Here is a 26,038-nt window from a genome sequence, read left to right as displayed (position 1 = left end):
GTGCTCTCAGAGTGATGAGACAGTTCATTTCGAGGTGGTGAAGAGGTGCCCAAATTTATTTAATATTAGGTTTGTGCTACCAGAATGGCAACCAGAGACTAAAACAACAAACACACCTTGTTATTTAAAATCCTAGAACTAAAACTGCTAACGCTGTTTTCGTTTTGGGATTTTGCTGGGCAACAAATATTTATCCCTATTTTAAGAACAGGTAGTTCTTTGATTAATAATTCCTGTTTTTTGCAGTAATTTACGCCTCCATTAATTAAGTGAGCTATAATAAGCGGCTCCAAGTCTTAAAAGCTGGTTAACTTGTCCCAGAGACTTAATAACTAGTCCCATAGAGGTAATATAGTTGTCCAATTTTTCTTTCAGATGTTTCCCGGAAACTCGTAAAGAAAATTAGTATCCGAAGTTAACATTTTTTATTTATTTACTACACGAAACAAACGTGCGACTGGGCCAAACACGCAAACGATGGCATAAAATTTCAGTTTCGCTTTCAGTGGCTAGAAATGGCTATTATCTCACAAAAAGTCACCATAAGCCAGTGCTAGATAAACAACAGCATGTGACGGCGTATCGTGTGGGCCCCCTACAAGCGAATTTCTGCAATTTGGGATTGATGTTATCTCCGGAATTTTTACGAAAATGATCAAGACTATACTCATATTTAATCAGTACGGAAAGATCAGACTGTCAAAGTTTTACGAGCATGTTGTGAGTATCTTATTCGACTTTCCTTAAGGGGCGTGAGCAACATTTTGTCGGGTCCTAGATCGAAGTCTGTGTGATGTTTTGCGCCTCTACTTGCATAAAACAATTGTGCGGAATTTCAGCGTGAAGAGGAGCAGCAGCAGATTATTCGAGAGATATTTCAGCTTGTGTCCCGGAGGGGAGAGGATGTCTGCAACTTCCTGGAAGGTGGAGCGTGAGTATAGCCTGCTTCGCACAGCTATAGCGTATTGCAGGACTCTGGTATTGCAAATGCACTGCCACGCTAGTGCTGACCTATTGACCTCTATTTTTTTTTTTTTAAATGCTGCAGGATCTGCCATAACAGAATTTTCCTCTTGAAGCTCGAGCACTAAAAGAATGCCTGTTTTCCTCTTAAAAGCGGTGCTGAAAGAGAAAGAAGAGTGACAAAAAAATATCGGTTTACGCAATGAAAGTAATATTTGTGAATGTTGCAATTTCTGTATTTCTCATGTTCCTTTTCAGGGCTCGTATTTAGTGGATCAGCATTGCTACAGTCATCTCGACCACTGCTGTCATTATTTAGTCAGTAGACGGTGTTGAAAAGTCGCTTTACCTGCTGCAGTCAGTGTAGTCACTGTCAAATCAGACAGAATTTCAGTACTTTTTCTTTTTTTTTCAAATAAACGGCATGTTTTCTCCTGGCAGTATATTTTCTCTGACATTTTCTCTGAAAAAATACACTGAAAACTTGAAACCACTTCTGCCATTTATGAGGAAAGTGTCCATCATCTACTCAACCATTACTCATAGTAAAACCATGGTTTATAATTTAGGCGGTTTCGGTTATATGGCCCTGCTTCTTGTTGCTTTGCAAGTTACTTAGGAAGCTAATAATTGATAGACACAGTCGGTGTTCAGAGAGGACACCCTGTTTATGGAAACACGAATAACACATCTCAGGCTTCTGACACTTTGGTAAATATACAGCTGCATTGAGAATAACTAGAACTTGTTACTGTTGTTAATGTTAACAAGAATACTTTGTTATTCTTGGTGCTGCCGTATATTTGCCAAAATGTCAGAGTAATAGATCTTCAGTTAGTCTGTGCTGTGTCTCGTATGACCTTTCGATAACCTTGTGTTCGGTTCAGTTCAGTCGTTCAGTCGTGTCCGACTCTTCGTGACCCTATGGACCATGTCACGCCACGCTTTCCGGTCTCTCACTATCTTCCTAACATCACATAACTTCATCTGCAGTGCCTCGAGGATGCCATCTAACCATCGCATTCGCTGCCTACCCCTTCTCCGGCGACCCTCAACCTTTCCCAACATCAAATCTTTCTCCAGCGACTCCTCTCTTCTCATCAGATGACCAAAGTAGCTGAGCTTTAACTTTAGAATTTGACCCTCCAATGAGCAGTCAGGGTTTATGGTCGACTTTGTGTAGCTTGCACTGTTTTCTGTCGTTAGGAAAACACACTTTGAGTTCTCAAGGAAAGTAAATTATTTATTATAAATTATGCATTCCTGATGTTGTAGGTTATGTAGCATTTGCCCTTTCTGTTTGGACAGTCTCATATTTGTCCACGCTATGCACATGGCCAATGGCGATTTTTTCTTTTCTGATTTCGCAGTCTCATTGGGAACTCTGACTACAAGATCATCTACCGCCGCTACGCCACTCTTTTCATAGTATTTTGTGCAGATTCTTCTGAGAGTGAATTGGGCATCTTGGATTTGATTCAGGTATGCAGTTTTCAGTCTTTAACGAGACCGTACGCTGCTTTTAAACTTCTTCGAGGCTGTTGTTGCCCTTGGCATTGCATACTTTAAGAGATGTGAATTGCAAAGCTGAAAGGTCCACCAAACACACGCAAAAAGCTTGCAAGGGATACGGAGAGGGTTCAGCAGCAGTAGAACGGTTATACACTTACTCATGCCCATTTCAAAAATGTTTACTTGCGTGTGTGTAAGCATGATGATGATGGTGGTGGTGGTGATGATGATATTTGTGGCCACAGCCCTTCGTAGCGGGCAATCAGCAGACAGTTTCGGATCAGGCAGAAAAGAAAAAAAGGCAAGGTTCTTGAAAAACAATCAAATGTTTGTCCGTGGTTGCCATCTGCTGTTTATTGACTTACAGTATAGGACTCACTGTGCAAACGGGGACATGGACTGGAAGCAATGCTTACAAAACTCAAGAATTAGGAGTCGCAAGTAACACCACCTTGTGTCCATTTCTTGACTGACATATCATGCACATATTGGATTTGCTGCACTTGTATCCGCAAATAATGTTCTAAAGAAGAGAGAGGTTATGCAGCTGCTTAGCTCACTACCATATATCATTAATCAGACCCGAAAATATGATAGGTTGGATGAAATCATGAAAAGAAATAGATTGATTTATGTAGTTGGAGTACAATAACCAAACTTAGTATGTCGAGGCTTATAGGAAAACATTTGGTGGGGCAGAAGAGATAAAATGTAGGGGAATGCATGAAACAAGTATTAGTTATATTTTCACATGGGTAAGCAAGCAATGGCTGATATGAATGATGTGTCAGTTTGTGAATAATGCTAAAGCCGTGTTAGCATATTGTTCATTTAAGCCGTCAAGTGCTCCTCAGTGCGGAATCTGCTCTGCTGATATGGTAGCGTGCGTTACAAAATCTGGGCAATAACATTGCAGGAATGTTCACTTGGTCAACGTATGCCTGCAGACAATTGGGCACAGTGCTGTTTCTGTTAGTAATGTTCATCTATGTGAAAATGGGTTGTCTGGGAATAACAGAACTCATTATGTGTTGTTTCATGGCTCTTGCTTGCATTGATAAGTGTTTCTCGTTCCAAAAGTAATTGTGACCTTTCTTTATTAGTTTTGCACAGTTAACAAATCAAAAGGCAAATATTGCAAAAAGCAATCGACCTCAACAGTGGTTGATCTAATTATCTTCTTGTTTTCTAATTGGCACCAAGCTTTCATCTGGCCCCATCTCAGTTGAGCAATATAAACATCAGCAGGTAGTGATTATTCAAATAAGACACTGAAATGCTTAAAACCGATTGCATGCAGTATTTTTTGTGTAGTGTAAAATCCTCATTCTATAAAAGGTTGGCTTTCCTTGTTCTAAGCAGCAATAACAATGTCAATGTTTTTTGCTTTTGTTGTGAAATAATGTTGAGTGGTTGTGTTTTTAAGATGAGCCTTTCAGGGACGCTTGCATGACTGATATGGAATTGCTGGCCAGATAAGAACAGCAGCATTGCCACAGTACTCTCACTTTTTTGTTTTTCTGTGTACATCTGAAACTTGTGTGTAGTGGTATCCCTAACCGCGAAGATAATGCATTTGGTAATGACTTTGCAGGAATTGCCTGCTGCATGCTAAAAGTTTGCCACCTGTATACACCATAATACTAACACAGTTGTTCCCTACTTCTTGAGAAAACTATGAGTCAGGTGTCTTGTAAACTCAGAGTAAAAGCTCCAATTGTGAACCAATTTTACATAATATTGTTACTTAGCTGTATTCGCTGTTTGTGATGAGGATGAAGAAGCGCAACAGACTCCGAGAAGACGACGACGCTGAGTGTTGTGAAATCGGTGCCCTCATCAACGTTAGTTGTGCGGACAGCTTTGGGACTGTAAATCTTCCACGTAACATCTCTTGGTGGAGGTTAATCTATTCGATCCCCTGTCACAAGCTGGATCTCCGCAGCGGCCGCCACATCGGAACCACCACGATGACTACCGACGCCTCTACCTCTACAGCCGCCGCCCCTGCTGTTGTAATGGCCCACCCCCGTGACCCCGGAACCTTCTGCGGGACCGACGACGTCGACGTGGACGACTGGCTAGCCCTATACGAGCGCGTCAGCAAGCACAACAGGTGGGATGCCACACTCATGCTCGCGAATGTAATATTTTACTTGGCTGGGACCGCGCGGGTGTGGTTTGAAACCCACGAAGACGAGCTAACATCTTGGGATATTTGCAAACAAAAGCTGCACGACCTATTCGGAAAGCCTATTGGCCGCCACATTGCCGCCAAAAAAGCGCTCGCTTCTCGGGCCCAAACGTCTACGGAGTCATATCTCACTTACATCCAAGACGTCCTGTCTCTATGCCGCAAAGTCGACCAAGGCATGCCTGAGGAGGATAAAGTCGGCCATATAGTAAAAGGCATTGCCGACGATGCCTTCAACCTCCTGTTGTGCAGGGATTGCTCCACCGTGGACTCTGTGCTGCAGGTGTGCCGACGTTTCGAGCAGGCGAAACAGAGGCGCATATATCACCGTTTCGACCGGCTGCCGAACACGGCTGCTAGCTCCTCCTGTATCGATATCCCGACTCCTCGACCGCCTGCGAACGACAGCACTTTGACACGCATTGTCCGCCAAGAGCTTGAGGCAATGACTCCCGCGGCCTCGCTGTCGCATACACCCGACAACACCCTGGCTACCATATCACTTATTAAGGCTGTTGTTCGCCAAGAGGTTGCGAATATGGGCCTCCCTTCTACCAGCACCACCGACACCACGGATTCAGGACCTGCCCCTCCAGTAATTGCTGCCACCTCAACCAACGCCGGTTTCTCGCCCCAATATCGTTACCGCAACCCAAATGAATGGCGTACCCATGACAATCGCCCCATCTGTTTTACTTGTTCTCGCGTTGGCCACATTTCCCGCCACTGCCGTAGTCGTTGGTACACGCCATCTCGTCAGTACACCTACGTTGACCGCCGCGGAGACTATGCCCCTCGCTATTCCCCACCTCGCCCCGACCAGACCCTTGCTGACCCCGGTTCCACTGTCCGTCCTGCCAACCGTTCACCATCCCCGCAAGCACGACGTTCGCGTTCTCCTCATCCTCGCCGCAGTTCGCCAACTTCCTACTCTGGCCACTTACCGGAAAACTAGCCAATGCAGCTCCCGGAGGTGACGCTGCATTTATGACCCGGACTGAAAAGCCTCTGTTGACCCCTGCCCTACAAAATAACCGTATCGACGTCCTTGTGGATGGAGTTCCCGTTTCTGCTCTAATTGATACAGGCGCCCAACTGTCCGTTCTAAGCTCCTCATTTCGTCGTCGCCTCAAGAAAGTCCTTACGCCAGCCGTCTCGTCCACAGTTCGCGTCGCCAATGGCAGCCCTGCTGCCGTGGTTGGCATGTGTACGGCGCGAGTTACAATTGCTGACCGTCATGCCCCAGTGTTGTTCACCGTCCTACATGAATGCCCCCACGACGTTATCCTTGGCATTGATTTCTTAACAGCCCACTCTGCCCTTATCGACTGCTCTAGTGGCCTACTTCGCTTGGACCTCCCGCTCTGCTCTGAATACCCCTCCTGCTCACCCCGACTTCGATCAGCACAGTTTAGCCGCCTTCCTCCAGAAACTGCCGTTTACATCCCTATGTCGCCATTCCCACCCGTCCCAGATGGCGACTATCTCGCTTGTCCCATTACTGATGTCATGCTGCAGCGGCACGTCACCCTTCCTCATCTAATTGTGCACATCTCCCAGAACCGCACCACTCTCCCAGTCCTCAACTTTAGCTTTTCAACTCAAGTTCTGCCCGAGGGAATTTCATTAGCTTCGCTGTCCCCGATGACCGATTGTGCCATTTCAGCTCTGTCTACAGATCATGCAACTGCCGTCCCTGCCAACACCCCCTCGTCGTCCACATCGCGCCCTGATCCGCTTGACAGCATGATATCAGCTGATCTGCAACCTGAATTCGCCGCTGATTTACACAAGCTTTTGTTTACCTCATCATCATCATCATCATCAGCCTGATTATACCCACTGCAGGGCGAAGGCCTCTCCCATATCTCTCCATTTAACCCGGTTCTGTGCTAGCTGCATCCACTTGACCCCTGCCAACTTCTTAATCTCATCCGCCCACCTAACTTTCTGCCGCCCCCTGCTACGCTTTCCTTCCCTTGGAATCCAGTTTGTTACCCTCAGCGACCATCGGTTATCCTCTCTTCGCACTACATGTCCTGCCCATGTCCATTTCTTCTTCTTAATTTCCACTAGAATGTCGTTAACTTGCGTTATTTCTCTGACCCACTCTGCACGCTTTCTATCTCTTAATGTTACCCCTACCATTTTTCGTTCCATAGCCCTCTGGGTTGTCCTCAACTTAAGTAGAACTCTCTTGGTTAGCCTCCACGTTTCAGCCCCATAGGTGAGTACAGGCAAGATGCAACTGTTGTATACTTTCCTCTTGAGCGATACCGGTAAGCTGCTAGTCATAATCTGCGAGTGCTTGCCAAATGCGCTCCATCCCAATCTTATTCTTCTTGTTATTTCCTTTTCATGGTCCGGATCTGCGGTTACTACCTGTCCTAAGTAGTTATATTCGCCTACTACTTCCAGTATTTCGCTACCTAATGTAAACTCCTGTTCCTTCCCGAGGCTGTTGAACATTACCTTAGTCTTCTGCATATTGATTTTCAAGCCTACCTTTCTACTTTTCCTGTCTAGGTCATCAATCATTATTTGCAGTTCATCTCCCGAGTTGCTTAGCAAGGCAATGTCATCAGCAAATCGCAGATTACTGAGGTATTCTCCATCTACCCTTATCCCTAACTGCTCCCATTCCAAGTCTCTGAATACTTCCTCTAAACAAGCTGTGAATAGTACTGGGGAGATTGTGTCTCCTTGCCTAACACCTTTCTTTATGGGAATTTTGTTACTTTCTTTATGCAGAACTATGGTTGCTGTGCAGCCACTATATATATCTTCCAGCACTTTCACGTACGGCTCGTCTACCCCCTGATTTCGCAATGCCTGCATCACCGCCGAGGTTTCAACTGAGTCAAATGCTTTTCGTAATCAATGAATGCTATGTATAAGGGCTGATTATATTCCGAGCATTTTTCTATCACCTGATTGATGGCATGTATATGATCGATAGTAGAGTACCGTTTCCGAAACCCTGCTTGATCCTTTGCTTGATTGCAGTCTAAGGTTGTCCTGATTCTATTAGCGATTACCTTAGTAAATACCTTATACGTAACAGACAGTAAGCTGATTGGTCTGTAATTTTTAAGGTCCTTAGAGTCCCCTTTCTTGTGAATGAGGATAATGTTTGCATTCTTCCATGCTTCCGGTACCGTCGATGACACCAGGCACTGCGTATACAGGGTGGCCAGTTTTTCTAGCACGATATCCCCCCCGTCCTTCAGCAAATCTGTAGTTATCCGATCCTCTCCAGCTGATTTCCCCCTTTTCATAGTTTCTAGTGCTTTCTTGACCTCGTCCTTCGTCACTGGTGGAACATCTGACTGTTTTTCCCTATCGCCAATCTCATTACGGTCCTGACTACTTTGGCTACTGTAGAGATCTGTATAGAACTCCTCGGCTACTTTGACTATCTTTTCCATATTAGTGATGACGTTGCCCGCCTTGTCCCTTATCGCATACATCTGGTTTTTGCCTATGCCCAATTTCTTCTTTACCGCTTTAAGGCTTCCCCCGTTCTTTACAGCATGCTCAATTTTCTCCATGTTATACTTCCTTATATCGGCCACCTTGCGCTTATTGATTAGCTTTGATATCTCGGCCAATTCGATCTGGTCTGTTGGATTGGAAGCTTTCATACTCTGCCGTTTCTTAATCAAATCTTTCGTCTCCTTAGACAGCTTACCGGTATCCTCTCTAACTATCCTACCGCCTACTTCTACCGCGCACTCAGTAATGATATCTCTGAAATTATTATTCCTTGCCTCTAGGGTAATGTCGCCATCCTCAGTTAGAGCTGAATACCTATTCTGTAGCGAGATCCTGAACTCTTCTGCCCTCCCCCTCACCGCTAATTCGTTGATGGGTTTCTTTCTTACTAATCTATTGCGTTCCTTCTTCAGATTTAGGCTAATTCGGGACCTCACCATCCTGTGGTCACTACATCGAACTTTCCCGATTACCTCTACATCCTGCACAATGGCGGGGGTTGAACACATTATGAAGTCGATTTCATTTTTAGTCTCTCCGTTAGGACTTTTCCATGTCCATTTTCGGTTCTTCCGTTTGCTGAAGAAGGTATTCATGATTCGTAAGTTATTGCGCTCTGCAAACTCAACTAGTAACTCCCCCCTGCTATTCCTAGAACCAATGCCATAGTCACCTACTGCCTTGCCTCCTGCCTGTTTTTTCCCTACCTTGGCATTAAAGTCGCCCATTAGTACAGTATACTGCGTCTTTACTTTTCGCATTGCCGATTCTACATCTTCATAGAAGCTTTCAACTGCCTGGTCATTATAACTACATGTAGGTGCATAGGCCTGTACAACCTTCAGTTTATACCGCTTATTAAGCCTAATTACGATGCCTGCAACCCTCTCATTAATACTATAGAATTCGTCTATATTACCCGCTATATACTTATTGACAAGGAAACCTACTCCTAGTTGTCGCCTCTCTGGTAAACCTCGATAACACAGTACATGCCCTTCCTTCAGTACAGTATATGCCTCATTCGGCCTCCTAACCTCACTAAGCCCTATGACATCCCATTTCATGCCCTCTAGTTCCTCTAACAGCACTGCTAAACTAGCTTCACTAGCTAGGGTTCTAGCATTAAACGTTGCCAGGGTCAGTTTCCAATGGCGGCCTGTCCAGCGGAGCCAGGCTTTCTTAGCACCCCCTGCTGCGTCACAGGTCTGACCGCCGCCGTGGTCAGTTGTTCCGCAGCCGCTGGTGACTGAGGGCCGGGGTTTTATGGAGCTTATCATAGGAGGTTGTGGCCAATTACTGCACCAGGGTGGCCAACTCCTGTTCTGGTGAGGGAGTGCGTTGCCGGAGGTGTTCATCGGCATCAGGTCGCACCCCAAACCTGTTTGTTTACCTACAGTGACCTTTTTGACTTCGGCACCCGCCCATTGGGTCAAACGACAGTTGTAACCCACCGCATTGACACCGGGGACGCCAGTCCTATCCACAGGCGGCCCTATCGTGTTTCGCTTGCCGAGCGACGCGTCATTCAAACGGAGGTCGAAAAGATGTTAACGAACGACATAATCGAGCCTTCCAGTAGCCCCTGGGCATCCCCTGTCGTGCTGGTCAAGAAGAAGGATAACAGTTGGAGATTCTGCGTTGACTACCGTCATTTGAATAAGATAACCAAAAAAGATGTATATCCTCTTCCGCGCATCGACGACGCGCTTGATAGTTTGCACGGAGCCAGCTACTTTTCATCCATCGACCTTCGTTCCGGCTACTGGCATATTTCTGTCGACGAGAGAGACCGTGAAAAGACAGCGTTCATCACCCCTGACGGCCTCTATCAATTTAAAGTCATGCCTTTTGGCCTATGTAACGCCCCTGCAACTTTCGAACGGATGATGGACTCATTGCTGCGCGGCTTCAAGTGGACGACTTGTCTTTGTTACTTAGACGACGTCATCGTTTTCTCGTCCACTTTTGACAGCCACCTCTCTCGCCTTTCTACCATTCTCGAGCTATTCCGCCGCGCCGGCCTTCAACTCAACTCAAAAAAATGCAGTTTCGGCCATCGGGAAATCAAAGTGCTTGGTCACTTGGTTAATGCTTCCGGTGTTCAACCTGACCCTGACAAGATACGTGCCGTCACAGATTTTCCCACTCCGCGTTCATCCAGCGATATCCGAAGCTTTATTGGCCTATGTTCCTATTTCCGACGATTCGTCCCGAACTTCGCAGTCCTTGCTCGTCCGCTCACCCAACTCCTCAAGAAAGACGTTTCATTCTATTGGGGGCCTGAACAAGTTGCAGCTTTCTCAAAGCTTATTGTTGCTCTTACTACTCCACCAGTCTTGGCCCACTTCAACCCTTTCGCCAATACTGAACTCCGTACCGACGCAAGTGGCCATGGAATAGGAGCTATTCTCACTCAGCAACAACACGGCCGTACAAGGGTGATTGCGTATGCCAGCCGCCTCCTGTCAACGCCCGAACAAAATTATTCTATTACAGAGCGAGAGTGCCTGGCGCTTGTCTGGGCTATTACGAAATTCCGCCCTTATTTGTTTGGCCGCCATTTTACTGTGATAACAGACCATCATGCCTTGTGCTGGCTTTCCTCTCTCAAAGATCCTACTGGCCGTTTGGGGCGCTGGGCGCTACGATTACAAGAATACACCTTTTCCGTCGTCTACAAGTCCGGCCGGCTTCACCAAGATGCCGACTGTTTGTCACGTCATCCCGTCGACTCCCCTAGTCCTACAGACTCTGACGATGATGCATATGTCTTATCTGTCTCCGCCTTTGCCAACATTGCCAAGGAACAGCACCTAGATCCTTCTCTGCATTCCATTATCCTCCGTCTTACCTCCGACCGCCCTGACCCATCTCTCGCCTTATTTGTGCTCCACGAGAACACCCTATACCGACGTAATATGCGACCAGATGGCACAGACCTTCTGCTCGTCGTTCCACAACACCTGCGTTCCACCCTCCTTGAACAGTTCCATGATGCTCCCACGGCTGGCCACTTGGGTGTCTCTCGCACATACGACAGCCTGCGCCGACGTTTCTACTGGCCGGGGCTCTACCGCTCTGTCCAGCAGTACATTGCCGCGTGTGAACTGTGTCAGCGTCGGAAGAAGCCCACAATTTTGCCTTCAGGTCATATGCAGCCAATACCCATACCAACTGACCCATTTTCCCGTATAGGCGTTGACCTCCTTGGCCCCTTTCCAGTTTCCACCTCGGGGAACAAATGGATCGCCGTCGCCACCGATTACGCTACTCGGTACGCTATTACCCGAGCCATCCCGACCAGCTGCGCCACAGACGTCGCTGACTTCCTTCTAGAAAACGTAATTCTTCATCATGGTGCTCCTCGCGAACTACTAACTGACCGTGGCCGCTGTTTCCTGTCGCGAGTGGTTGACGAAATTCTCCGTTCGTGCTCCGTCCGCCACAAATTCACCACCGCATATCACCCCCAGACCAACGGCCTCACGGAACGTCTAAACCGTACCCTCACAGACATGCTGGCCATGTATGTGTCTGACGACCATCGAGATTGGGACGTTCATCTCCCCTTTGTCACATTCGCCTACAATTCATCTGTCCATTCTACCGCTGGATACTCCCCATTTTATTTATTATTTGGCCGACACCCGTTACTACCCTTCGACACCTCTCTACCCGCGGCAGACGCCACCAGTACTTACACCAGTGATGCCGTCACCCGTGCTCATGATGCCCGCCGGTTAGCTCATGCCAGGCTCTCTGCATCCCAAGACTCTCAAAAGATCCGGTACGACAGCCGCCACCGTGATGTCCACTACACTCCTGGATCTCTCGTTTTGCTGTGGCTCCCGTGCCGTCGAGTGGGCTTGTGTGAAAAACTTTTGCCCCGTTACACTGGCCCTTACCGTGTTTTGCGCCCCGTGACCGACGTCACCTACGAAGTTGAATCTGTGGTTCCGAAGTCCACGTCCACAGCTCCAACCTCCGAAATAGTGCATGTGTCCCGTCTGAAGCCCTATCATCAACGTTCTATTTCGCTAACATAGACCGCACCGGGACTGTGCTTTTCCCGCGGGGGGGGGGGTAGTGTTACTTAGCTGTATTCGCTGTTTGTGATGAGGATGAAGAAGCGCAACAGACTCCGAGAAGACGACGACGCTGAGTGTTGTGAAATCGGTGCCCTCATCAACGTTAGTTGTGCGGACAGCTTTGGGACTGTAAATCTTCCACGTAACAATATTGTGAGAACCACAGCGTCTTTTTGGCACGTAGTTGTGATATTTTTATGCCTGGGTCAAATTTTTCTTGCTTACACAACGTGGTTTGATCTGTGCAATTAATGCATTTACTGCAGGTGTATTTCTAAATGTTACAGGTCTTGGTGGAGCTGCTCGACAAGTCTTTTGAAAATGTTTGCGAGCTCGACCTCGTCTTTCACGTGGACCAGGTCAGTGAAGCCTTGTACTTCAGATTTTGTGAGCCACACTGAACACGCAGTGTTGAAAAAGCTGTTGGGATTTCAAGGGAGGCATAACTTCAACGACAGCTTTGGCGCTTGTTTGGGTGGATCCTGTATCTTGTCCATGCACCGATTGGTGAGAGGGTTGGCTGTATTGAAGCAGGTATAGCATTATGTCAAATGTTCTGTATGTGATAACGTCATTTAGACTTCTTTTGAGAATGGGTATGCCAAAATCCATGCCCTCATGTGCATTTGGTGAAACGTCATTGGGGTTGTACGACGGATGTGCATGGTACGTGTTATATCCCTTTCTGTCCCAAATTTTCTCTAATATACAATGCAAGATGTTTTTGGTACTTTGTTCTGGTTAAAAAGCTGTTGAAGAGTGTGTGAAAAAATAATGAAGACAAACAGCAACACTGTTCTTAGGAAAACTGTGCCTTTCGTAATAAACACTAGGATTTATTTATGGCGATATGTGCTGCGTGCAGCCTCCTTTGCTCATTGAAACAGTGCAGATCTATCCCAACTTGGGTGTTTAGTTGGCTTACATGAGTTGATTTGCATCGATTGCATGAAAAATAAATCTTAAATTTACTTCTAGTCCTTGAGCACATTGTCACCAGCAGTCTTCTCGTGGATGATCTTCGTGTGGCTTCATACCCAATAAAAATTTTCTAAAGCAGGCGATATCTTGATAGAAATATTGCTCATCTTTTGAGCCCCACCGGGGTGGTGCAGTGGTAAGACGCCCGACTACTCTGCCGGAGTTCCCGGGATTGAATCCCGGCCTCGGTGGCTGCGTTTCGATGGAGGCGAAACGAAGTGGCGTCCGTGTGCTGTGCGATGTCAGCACACGTTAAAGATCCCCAGGTGGTGGAAATTACTCCGTAGCCCTCCACTATGGCCCCCCTTTCTCTCTATCCACTTTCACTCCCACCTTCATCCCTTCCCTTACGGCACGGTTCAGGTGTCCACATAGCAAGTGTGACAGTTACTGCGCCTTTCCCTTCCTATGAACCAACCAACCAACCAACTCATCTTTTGAGGAAGCTGTCAAAGTGTTTTGGTTTCTATCGATGCCACTTTTACTTTTTTAGCACCCATTTTTCTTATGTCCAGTATATACTAGATGCTGGGTCAGAACGGTATATGTTAATGCACGTAAACTTGTCTGCAGTCTTCTCCCACTTTTTGCTCTAGAGAAGGACGGAAATCACATACAATGTGACTTCATAGAAATCAGTCCTGAGCTTCGTGCTGGTATGCAGTGTGTAGCACACTCCTGTTATCACATAAATTATAACTCTATTTGCATAGGGAGAAACCAACGATGTTGCCAAAGATGTATCGTCTGAGGTGAATAGTATTATATGCATGTAGGTGATAAAATGTTACTTCATAAGCTACATAGCCTGTAGTTTTTATTAACACCATAACCCTGCAATAAAGTTCCAAAGGCTTCAGCCAATAAAGCAGACAGTGCGTTGCAACTTTGTGAGTTTTTTCATGTTTACTATAAATAAATGCAAACATGTGCATCTACTGTGCTCCATAAGTATCTAGGCTATGTTAAAATACAGATGGGATTCTGTCACAAATGAGGAGCTTCAGAGTTGGAACCTTGTATGATTGCCTATTGGAGGAAGTAGTAGATGCAAAGTTGACGAAAGGAACCTATGTATAGATACATACAGGTCAATATCAGTTTGGTATCTGTAGTTAGCTGTGCACCCATAGATTGAAAAATTGGATCATCAATCCTCAATGCCTCAAAAAGTTCAAAAAAGGGAGTTTCTTGATCGAAGCTTGGTATTGGTGTGTCGGGAGTTTATAAGGATGCAAGCTGCAAAGATGGTCTAGTTTGCTGTTTTACATCTACTATAGAACATGATGTTGCTGTTATTTTGGCTTGGCAGTTCTGCTTTTGCGGCCCAGCATGTCTATCAATGAGGGATAAAACCTTAAAGCGATAGAACACTGGTAAAAATAATAATGATGTTATGGTGGAAATCAAGTGCTACAATATCCAAGAAACTTGGGTTTATAATTTTTAATTTGGCACTGAAAGTCTCATAAAAGCGACTGGTGTTGCCTCTTGTGGCGAAACGCTTTGACCGCCTGACTACATCTTGGGAAAATTTCACTGGTTTTTGTAAGTACACTGTGTTTTCTATTTTTTTTAAGAGTGCTCATGTTATTTTATTATATTTTGCACACTCTCTGCTGCGCTCATCAGCAGCCTCCTTTCGCATGTGCTTTTGGAATTTTTTACTAGATGGTGCCACAGTGTTTCAATTTTTTGGATGAAGCGGTGACTATGGCCTACTAACAATTTATTCGACGATGCATACGTTCTTGTGCCGTAGCATCCTTGGGAGTAGAAACTAAACTTTACACTACTTTGTGCTAAAAAATGTCCAATCACTGTTTGGTGGGTGAAATTATAATAGTTGTCAATACATCACTTTTGCCAACGTGCAATCGGCATCGTGGCCGCTACTCATAGTATCCAGCATCAGACTTCATAAAAACGGGTGCATGCACTGATAGAAAATTTTTTTGTTAAAATTATTCAGTATCATTTTTGGTGAAACCATTACGGATTTGTCCACTCGAGACAGGAAGCTCTTTACATTGCACCGAAAAAATTTAGACGCTTAGAGTGCAGTGTTCTGTTTAATTTAGTTGGTAGTATGAAGGCAAGTACCACTTCCAAGCTTGAGGCCCGGTTAGGGAGAAATATGAACACCTGTCTCTCTGTGCATTGAAGTATACTTGACACAGGATACTGACCTGTGTGAGCATTCACGTACTCACCTGTGTTACACCAAGTAAAGTTTGTAAGACTAGCCTCATTGTTTGGTTTGCATGCGTGTACCTGCAGCCATGGTTATAAACGCGACTGGTTTGCAGAGAAGAATGCAACTTTCCTAGTCCTGTAGCTTCTATACTCTGCAAGCTGAGTACTACGCCGCGGTGCATGACACTGGTGGTTCTCAGACGCAGAACTAAAGCTTAGAACAGATGAGAGTCATAGAGGTTTGTCCATATACTCCTAGATGTTCCCACATCGTAATGACGATGCCAACTCTGCCACTCTGCTCCATAAAATGGCTCAAGCAAGGCACGTGGTGTTACATGAATGTTCCCATGTTTTCCTCCTATGTTACTGGTGCTTCCTCTGCATTGTGATCAGCAAAATAAGTGAAAGGGGTGAAACCTAGACAGGTGAAATGTGATTGCAGTGCATATTTACTTGTTTTGCTATATTTAGTTCCTACGGTTTACAGTAAACCACTATGAAGAAGAAAAGATCTGAGAAGGAATCTTTTAAAGGTGTCATTGACAGCGAGTTAGAAATAGTTAGGTTTTAAAGTCTCGTAGTGACACATGAGTTATGAAGGATGCTGTAGGGGAGGGCTCTGAAATAATTTAGCCACCAAGAGTTCTTGAATTTTATTGGCGTCGCTTAGCACATGGGCGCCTTTCGTGTGCCTTTGAGGAAACAAGGCCGTTCCAGCCAGGGTTGAACACTGGTCCTTTGAGTCAATAGGCAAGTGCCTTAATCACTGGGACAATGGAGCAGGCACAGAAGTACATGATATGGTAGTACTGAAGAGCAGAGGTTCTAGTTGTGACACTTAAAGGGCTATAGACATCAAATTTGTTTGCCTGTGTTTTTCTTTAAAATTATACATTAGAGTACATGTATCATTGCGTGACGTTCACCTATGATGACAAAATACCACCATTACATACCATTTCAGGGAGGAAAAAGCGCAAGCAAGAATTAGATGTAAATATAATTCCTTAAGAGAAGTGCAGACATTTTGAGGTAATCTGATCATTTGTTTATTTGCTGTCTAGTAGCCATACTTGAAGATTGGAGTTCTGCATAAGGTAAAGTTGATAGATTCTTCATCTGAAACCACATGCAAATTGTAACTCATCATTTATAATTTCAGGTGCATTATATTCTCAATGAACTTGTCATGGGTGGAATGGTGGTTGAGACAAACATGACCGAACTCGTGACTCGTGTTACAGATCAGTCAAACTTGGAGAAGCAAGAAGTAAGTATTTCTTGTGATGGTGGTCTCTTTTCACGTGTGCACATTTTCAGTCATTTCTGTTCCAAGCCAGCCAGTTATCTATTCGTTATCAAAACAAGCTCTTATAAATTGAAAAATTGCTTGCTGTGTAACCTAGGCACCAGTTGGCGGTGCCAAGCTGCAGCATGATGTTTCTCAGCTGGCATTGCAACTGTTTTAAATGAAGCAAGAGTATACTTCAGTCATGTATTGTTTTCTGTGTAGTATCTAGATAAAAAAGGACTAGCAGCCATTCACACAAGTAAAAGCTTATGGGTTTTTTCATTTTGTTTGGGTTGATGAATGTGAAGCATTTTTGGTTAAAAAGTAGAAGAAAAAACAACCACATACCACCGATGGGATCGAAACCCATGACCTTTGAATTCCGCATCCGGTGCTCTACCACTGTTGGAGCAAGGCCGGAGTAACCATCATGAGGGGCACCAGGAGTTGAGACACCAGGGATGAGTGACACCAGGGATTGAGACGGGATTGTACCTTTATATCTACCATTGATCAGCTCCATTTAGCACACGTATAATCGCCATTAATTTTCCTTTGTCTGCACTTGTCTGACTCGGGCTGAATAGTATTGCAATATTTTGATTAAATCAGTTCACCTTTGTATCGGGGGATGCAATATTTTAAAAAGCTCCGCCGAGGTGGCACAATGGTTAGGGTGCTTGGCTGCTGTGCCCAAGAATGCTGAATCAAATACCAGCCATGGCAGCTGCTTTTTGGTAAAAGCAAAATGCAACGCTCCTGTTTGCTGTGAGAGGTGCCCTCCACCAGAGCACCTCTCATAGCACGAGTTGCTTTTTGACGTTAAACCTGATAGACCAAACCAGTAATTTAAAAAGTAGAGACAGTAGCACAATGCAGTTTTCACAAAAGTGCATAGGGAAATTGCTTTAATAGCCAAAAACTTTCTTGCCAGATTAGTTACATTTGCCACCGAAAAGCAATGCTTCAGCCCTTCAGTTGTTAGTGGTTTTTACAATAGTGCTACTGCTCTACGTTTTGGTAACAAACCTAGCAGTAAGATTTTTGGTACTGAAAAAGAAAAAGAAAAATGTCGTGTCTTTCTATGCGTTTCTAGGAAAAACATATCACAGTACTATCTGTACTTACTGAATATTTTTCCAACCCTGCATTTGGCGCATGATAGCCGCAGTTGCTTATGCGCCATAAAACCCCATATAACTAACATTATTGAATATTTTACTGTTTCTGTGAGCTTTTGTTCACCCTGTGTTTTTAGCACAGCAGGAAGTTTCAAGGAGTACTACATTGGTGGGGTTTGCCTCTTTGGATGCCTCATGTAACTGTATGCTCAGGAACAAAAGTGATTATACAGTCCCCAGCCATTGGCAGAGCTCAGAAAGACTAGTGTTCCTTCATATGCTCCCGCACGGAGCAGAGACTGTCAAACGTCCCCATTTGATGCGGCGCTGAGTCGACTTCACACAGACTGCGCTGCTTCTTTGCATGCACAGACCTTCTTGATGCGATTTTAGTATGTATGGGCACCTGTGAAACTGTTAATTACCCAAGCATCGGCGAGACCACTTCACTTGTGGAAGATTTAGAGGAAGTGACGATGCCAGCGATACGCACCGTGACAGCCAACGCCTTGCTGCAGCTTGCCTAGAGTAGAAATTCGCAGGCTACTGCAAGCCAAGCCTTTGGCATAATGTGTTTTTCTTCGAAAGACTGGTACACTTTTACATCAGTAGTTCTCGGCATTTAAACAAGAAAAACGCGTTTTTTTTCTATTCGTTGTAAACTTGTGGGCTACGAGAAAACAAGCAAACTACCGAACACCACTCACATTACCGTAATCGTAGCTCATGGCACACAGGAAGCTTTCCCTCAAAGCTAGTGATGAAATTATTTATACTGTTAAAGCTATGCCTGGCGGAAGCACACAGGGTATAGATAAGATTCCCATTTTTATCATAAAACAATATGTTGAATTATTTAATGCTTCCTTTTAAACAGCTACATATCTCGACATATATCTGGACCCCTATCTTTAAGTCGGGGAATAAAAATGACCTTCACAATTGTCGTCCAATATCAATACTTTCTGCTCTAAACACGGTATTTGAGAAACTGTTGGCTAAGCGTTTTACTCGCTTTGTAGAGAAATACAATGTACTAGCAAATAATCAACATGGATTTTGAAAAAATGTCTACTTCCTGCGGCTCTATGCATGAGTGAATTGAATGATAAAGCTTTAAATAATAGAGAATACATAATCAACATAGTTATTGATATTAGGACAGTATTTGATACAGTAAATCATGACATACTGCTATCAAAGTTATACCGGTGTGGATTTAGAGGACTATCTCGGCAATTTCTGTGCAACTATCTTTCTGGCCACAAACAATATGTAAATATAGGCAACTTTATCAACTACTTGTCACGGCCTCACAATTATGTATGCTGACGATATTGCTCTTCTCTTCCCGAGCAGCGGTTTGGATATGATAGAACGTGAAGCGAATAAAGACCTGTATAGTTTATATAAATGGTTTTTGAGGAACAAATTAAATATAGATACCTCTAAAAAAGTAAGTATATGATGTTTTCTAGTCCTTATTGTATCCCGCACATGTCATTACAATTACGAATCAATAATAACTCTATTAAAAAGTCAATCAATACATATATCTAGGTATAACTCTGGATTCAACATTTAACTTCAATCTGCACATACTAAAGTAGCTAGTAAGCTAAAAGGGGCCTGTTTTGTCCTGCTAAAAGCAAGAAAATTCCTTTTACTTCACACACTGATAATCCTGTACTATTGCCTTTTTCACAGCCAAATGACTTACTGTGTTGAATCTTGGGGGCTCACATACACAACATACTTAAATCAAATACACACATTATAGAAAAGAGCCATTCATATTATAACACATAGCAAACTCTTTCACAGATCTGCCTCACTGTTCTGTGGCTTAAATATTATGCCATTCTTTGCTGCCCAGGGACTACAGATTAGCCTGTGTGGTCATACACATTCTCAACCACGACATTCCAATGTCCTGCTATGACTTTATACATCCGTCTCATCAAACAAGGAATCATTTCCATCGCTGCTTTAACCTTCCAATCGTTCATAACGTCTATGGTAAAAGAATCATCGTCTATGCAGTTACTATAGTTTGGAACAAGCTTCCAGTTGAATTAAAAACAGGACATATTTCTATTGCTGAGGTAAAAAGATTTTTCCAATGTTATCAGTATGAAACACCATTATAAATAAATGTTATTCTAAGTGGATTTTACTTTTACAATCTTTATTGTATATGTATCTATACTGTATAATTTTCTGCTATGAAAAGTTATATTGGTATTCTATGTTTCACTTCGCAGTCATACCATCTCATTCTTTATACAGTAAAACTCTGTTAATATGTAGTTGGCGGAGACTCGTGAAAAGTATGCACTATTCGGTAGTACACTTTAACCGACCAGTACAAATTTGCCATTATTCACACTCTGAAATGAGAAAATTTCACACAGTAAATTTTCCACAACTACATGTACATACATGCATTTTATTGCTGTGCTACCGACCAGAAATCCGTCATTTTCCGTTGCAGCCATGGTAGTCGTGCGGCGACAACAGCAGTCTCAAAAACGACGAGACCAGGGGTAGCAAGTTTTATGCACGCTCTAGTGCACTTTTCATAGTTCTATTTTAAGTAGAATGAGTAATGATCAACTTTCTCTTAACTGCCAATATGCAATACTTCGGTCGAGTAGGCTTCGGCATAGTGCCGACCGTTCGTATGCGCACTAACGGAACAACTGCTGTGTGCTTCGTACAGCAACAGCTCCGAACAAAAGATGCCCCGATGCCCAACCCCCGCCCCCCTGAGCGCGCGCTACCTGCCCGCAACACATCCACAAACGCAACAGCACCCGTAGGCCCGCACTGAGAGGTTGGCACGAGCGAGCAGCACGACCTTGCACGAGCAGTATGATGGTGATGGTTACCGCGATAGGGCTGGCTACAACACCACTCAGCGATGCGTTCATGTCAGCTTAGCCGACGCTTCCTGGGCTTTCTATTGACATGAACATCGCTGCATTTGTTGGAACATGGCCAAAATGGCCGCAATGTCATATCACCGGCAGTCCGCACGTGATAAGGCTTTCCGGAAAGGTAGAAAGCGTTTCACGTCACAGCACATCCAGCAAAACTGCGACGGCAGGTACGCATTAAGCGGTAGGCGCTTCGTGAGCCACTACCTCTTAAGCGGCCAGTGAATACATGGGTTTCAGTGGTGGCTAAGGCGGAAAATTCTCCCAACTATGTTATAACTGCAACTACTTGATATGCCGAAATGTGTTAATGAAGTTTTACTGTATAACTCTTGTATGCTTTCTGTTGAAAACGTGTATTTGTGAGTTTGTCCCGCTACATTTATTATTGTACTCGCTGCATGGGTTCAAGTCTACCCAAGATGGCTAAGGGCCCGGATGATTTCTCATGCATCTAACACCAACATCACTCAGTGAAATAAATTGATTTGAATTGAAAGCTTGGAACATAATGGAAGACCTTCGCACAGCTCTGCTCACTGTGGGAGCATATGCAGGAGCTTTGGGATAGACAGATGGATATATAATTATTACCATCCCCTTCTTAATGGGGTAGTGAAAAGCGTTACCTAGCTCGTACATACTGCGTTGAGTGTTCAACATTTTTAATTAACTGATTATTCGCTCTGGACAGTCCAAAACTAGTCTCTTGACTTTTTGCAGCCGGGCCCAAGTCGCCTCTTGCTCACTTCCACCGTTTCGTAATTTAGCACGCCGTGACTGTCCCAAAACTCCAGCACTTCTCGAATCTGTGTGTCAGCGGCCTCACATACTGTAATACTATGATCCATTGTTTCCACCGTAATTGCATTGCAAGGCTATCTAGTGACAGCACCTGGGAGCAAGTAAGCCAGTCAGTGCCCTTTTTCGTCGACAAAACATATCAGTTAACTTGGTTCAATACTTAGTGCACTTCCTCGCCTAACTGCTTTGATGTGACAGTAGTCCAGCGGGTGGCATTTCTTCTTTTTTTTGTTGTTCATTACATGGCCAAGGTATGACACAAACTGACATGCACCACGCTCCGATATAGCTAGCGCCACAGGTTTGACATTTCTGTGGCACCATTCTACGATGTGCCGAACAGAAGCGCGACGCGTTCAAAGGAGCCAGCTGACATGTCTGCTGATAAAGTAGAGTTCACCAGAATAGAAAGCTGGACCAGTTGGTTATAATCCATGTTAAAACTGCACACGCACAAACGAAGACACACAGAAGAGAACAACACGGACAGGAGCGCACTTACAACTTATGCGAGGTCAAAGGAACACCTCTCACTCAGTGAGCGTGCTCCAAAGAAATCATTAGTGTCAAGAACATAAAACCCAAAGCAAAACAAATCATGACTTAGCTGTACTATCTGCGTATAGAAGAAACCAAAACAAAACAAACTATTTTGTGCAAGTTGAGGGTGAAAATTGCATGAAAGCACTAACAAAATAGCTGTCAAATACTGAGAAACGTGTATTCTTTTTTCAGGAAGAAAACTGATGTAGAACTGACACACAAGTCACTATCGGCGGCGATTATTATGTTCAAGGCCTCTAATATTTCTCTATCTACTCTCTACTCGAACATAATCTACTCGAACATACTCACTGCTGGGACAAAGAAGTGTGCACTTTTTGTTTTTTTCGTTTGCCTTGCTCCAGAGCGCACGGGGATTTTTATGCTATGCCATTGTGTCATTAAATGAATATCACTGTGTTGTTGAATGAATGAACTTAAGAATGTAAAACAAAATGTACTTTTGTTTCTTTAGGGAGGATTCGTGAAGGGCACTGCCAAGGCCATCACAGCTGTGAAGAACGTCAATTTGTCGCGGCACATCAAAGATATGAAGCTGCCAGATTTTTCATCACTTGGTCATGTCAAGCTGTGAACTACTGCCGTACATCGCAGCATAGCTTCGTTTTTTTTTGCGGTCCAAAAGCATTCGCTTTGTTTCTAATGGCTTTATGTGCGCTTTTGGTGTAATTAGGCAGTCAACCTGTAATCATGAACTGGCAATTTTTTAGTGTGCAGTAGTGGGGGTGGGGGGAAGGGGGGGGGGCTTTGTTTCCTTTTTTTTTCTTTTTCTTTTTTTTTTTTTTTTTCAATGTAACACTGTGTCTGTGTACAGTGCCCTATACTCACTGAAAGGTTTTCCACCTTTTGCTATATTTGAAACTTGTGACCTCAACAATTTATTCACCCCGCCGGGGTGGCGCAGTGGTTAGGGTGCTCGGCTACTGTTCCCAAGGACGCGGGATCGAATCCCGGCCTCGGCGACCGCTTTTTGGTGGAGGCGAAAAGCAAGGCGCCCGTGTGCTGTGCGTTGTCAGTGCACGTTAAAGAACCCCAGGTGGTCAAAATTTCCGGAGTCCTCCACTACGGCATCTCTCATAGCCTGAGTCACTTTGGGACGTTAAACCCCACAAACCAACCAACCAATCAACAATTTATTCTTGTTAGAGCTGGCAGTTGTTTCTAAGCCTCCCCTTATCATGATAATGCCGTGACAGTATAGTAGTTCTTCAGAACTAATACTTATTAACACGCAAACCATATACAAATGGACTCCATTGCTACAATGAAGAGAATGTGGTTACGCATTCCATGCTAATCAAGGGTACACAGGCAACTCTCGTTCAATCAGCTATCAATCAGGTGCGTGTACTACTATGTTCCGAGGGAAGGGTGCACAGAGTACTTTGTCATATTTGTTATAACTAACAATAATATTGGGTGTTTATTATCTGATAGGTTTATCTCTTTGCAGTTTAATCAAAAATTTATAAATAATGTTATCACTGAGAAGGCTGTAACATATTCTTTGCACGTTGAGAGGTTAGAGAGAAAAACAGAGGGTAATAATACTCTTAGGGTGTTAGTTACAGAGCAGTGCACACACAAAGAATTTGTAGAATTAGTGCATTCTACCGATTTGTGTTCTTTGGATGATTTTGACATTGATGAAGTTGATCGCGGTTGTTGAACCAGTGTGACCATTGTTATAAGAGCAACTCTTGCTGGCTATATTGAAAATCAAGTACATATACGTGTTCTTCCTTGCTACATTCATCATGGCTAACTTGTGAATTTGCTTTTACTATTTTTTTTTTCAAGTATACAATATGTGTAAGTCGGCTTCGCTCATGGTTTCTTGTTTCCAGATGCGGCAAATTGTTCTACGTTAAGCACTTGAAAAAACATCTCGTTAAATAAGTGTTATTCAAGGCTCTCAAATTGAGCTTTAATGATAATGTAAGGGAAGCAAAGAACTGTTTCTCTTGTAGGGCCAATGTGTCATAAAAATGAATGTTTATACACTGGCTTACATGCCACTCAAGTTTTTAATCAAGCATGGCCATTATGCATTCTGAAATTGTGCTACGTTGATGTAATCACTTGAGATTGCTGCCTCAAATTTTTGTTCTTTAGCACTTTGCAAGGACAGGGTAGACACCTATATTTGTATATATTTTGGGCTGTGTGCAAAGCTTGTGATACATGTGGTACTGCATTGCTTGTTTCAAAAACTTCTTGATGCTCAGATGACAATAATGTATAACACTGCTTTGCATGAGAATGCAGTATCATTCTGGCAACTATACTTCATAATGTGATAGTTACGACAGGATGATACTTGATATAAGTGTCCCGGTTTGGAGTACTCGTCCTACTTTTGGAGATTATATATTCTAACGACGTAATGTTTGCCACTATGAAGGTACCAACCTGCTTGCCTTTTTGCAGTAATTGAGCTCAAAGGATACACAATGGCTCAAGTAAAACATTCTACATTTTATTGCTTTCTTGCACACCAGAAGTGCACTCTCAAGGTTCTATGCGTTACTAGTCTCCTCAAGTTGCTTTCTGGTGTGCTGTACTTACTATTGCTCTTTGTCGCACATTATGTGGAATGTGTTCCATGTCAGAGATATCTGTTGACTTTTCACAAAGCTCTCCAATTCATGTTTCCAACATTCTACTATAGATGCAAAGCCCAACCTTGAGAGAAAGAGAGAGGAAAAGGGGAAGGAGGAGAGGTGAACTGGAAGAGAGTTCTGGTTGGCTTTCCTGCACTGGGTAGAAGAGAAGAGGGGATGTAAGTTGGGGTGAGGGGGGGGGAGAAAGAAGATGAAAAAAAAAAGGCCTCAGTTGAACTCATTTGCGTATCGAAAGTGTGTGAGTGTGACATTCTCAGAGGGCACATCTAGAATATCATGTCATCGCTGAAATGCGTTTACGGTACGCGGTTACAAAGGTGCCCATGCAGTGATGCGCAGACTCCACACTTAAATGTCTGCCTCTAGAGCAAGCCTAACCCCATTAGCAAAGGAATTTTTGCTGAAGAAAAACTAACTTGGGGAGCTTTTTAATCAGTTGCCGAGACATTTCTCTTGCCCAATGTGCATATGCCTCGCATTCACACAAAACAACATTGAACATTATAGCGCAGTGCAATGTGATTTGACATGGGAAACAAAAGTTTGAACTAGACAGCACCACATGTGAGCTGTATTGGTTTGCTTTTTCATGTGCCAAAGTACTTTACATTTACACTCCATTCTTAGGGTGGTCCTACCAAAGATTCACTCTGTCGTGGACACTCGTTGTATGTGAAAGGGTTACATTTTGCTACTTATGAATTTATGAATAATACTTATTTTTTGGAATACTCTTTATATATTTAACTTTACTCAATGTTGGAGGGTGTTTACATTTTTAGCATAAATGCACTCAGTGCCAGTATATTTTACATGTCGTTTAGCGAGGTGATGGCCTTGTACGTTTGCATCTTTGATCGTGCAAATAAAAACAATATGTTTGCTGATAAATATTATGAGTACATTCACTGTTTCGAACTTCTGACCACAAAGAAAGTAATTCCAATATCTCAATGGTAGGATCCCAGAACTTCTTCCTCCTCACTGGTTTCATGTCAGCGAGTTGAATGTGATTACGGTGCAGAAGTGTCTCCTAACGCAACCTAAAGGTAACACACACCCAATGAAACTGGGAATTATCGAAATAATTACAGAATTAAATAATATGAGTTACCATACCACAGCATTGGATGTTGCCTCCTGGCTCGTACACGGCTGGCTTTATGGCTAATTATAGCCAAAACATCACATAATGCAACCTAAAATGAAACACATCGCCATGAAATATGTTAGGGATTGATATTATTTATTTATTTCTTT

The 26,038-nt window shown here is 43.8% G+C and overlaps 1 protein-coding gene across 1 annotated transcript; it reads left to right on the top strand.

Annotated features, from left to right (window-relative positions):
- Window positions 1–549: 549 nt before the first annotated feature.
- LOC146186428 (AP-3 complex subunit sigma-1-like) lies at window positions 550–22,877 on the top strand. The gene is made up of 6 exons (XM_084607188.1): window positions 550–720; window positions 840–931; window positions 2,334–2,445; window positions 12,543–12,614; window positions 16,598–16,705; window positions 22,609–22,877. The coding sequence occupies exons 1-6, from the start codon at window positions 652–654 to the stop codon at window positions 22,726–22,728; spliced, it is 573 nt and encodes a 190-aa protein (XP_084463314.1). The 5' UTR covers window positions 550–651; the 3' UTR covers window positions 22,729–22,877.
- Window positions 22,878–26,038: the final 3,161 nt, after the last annotated feature.

Source organism: Amblyomma maculatum, chromosome 6, assembly GCF_055883805.1.
Source record: "Amblyomma maculatum isolate TAMU_Amacu chromosome 6, ASM5588380v1, whole genome shotgun sequence".
Taxonomy (NCBI): Eukaryota; Metazoa; Arthropoda; class Arachnida; order Ixodida; family Ixodidae; genus Amblyomma; species Amblyomma maculatum.
Note: the sequence above shows the minus strand (reverse complement) of the source record. Positions and strands in the feature narration are given on the sequence as shown.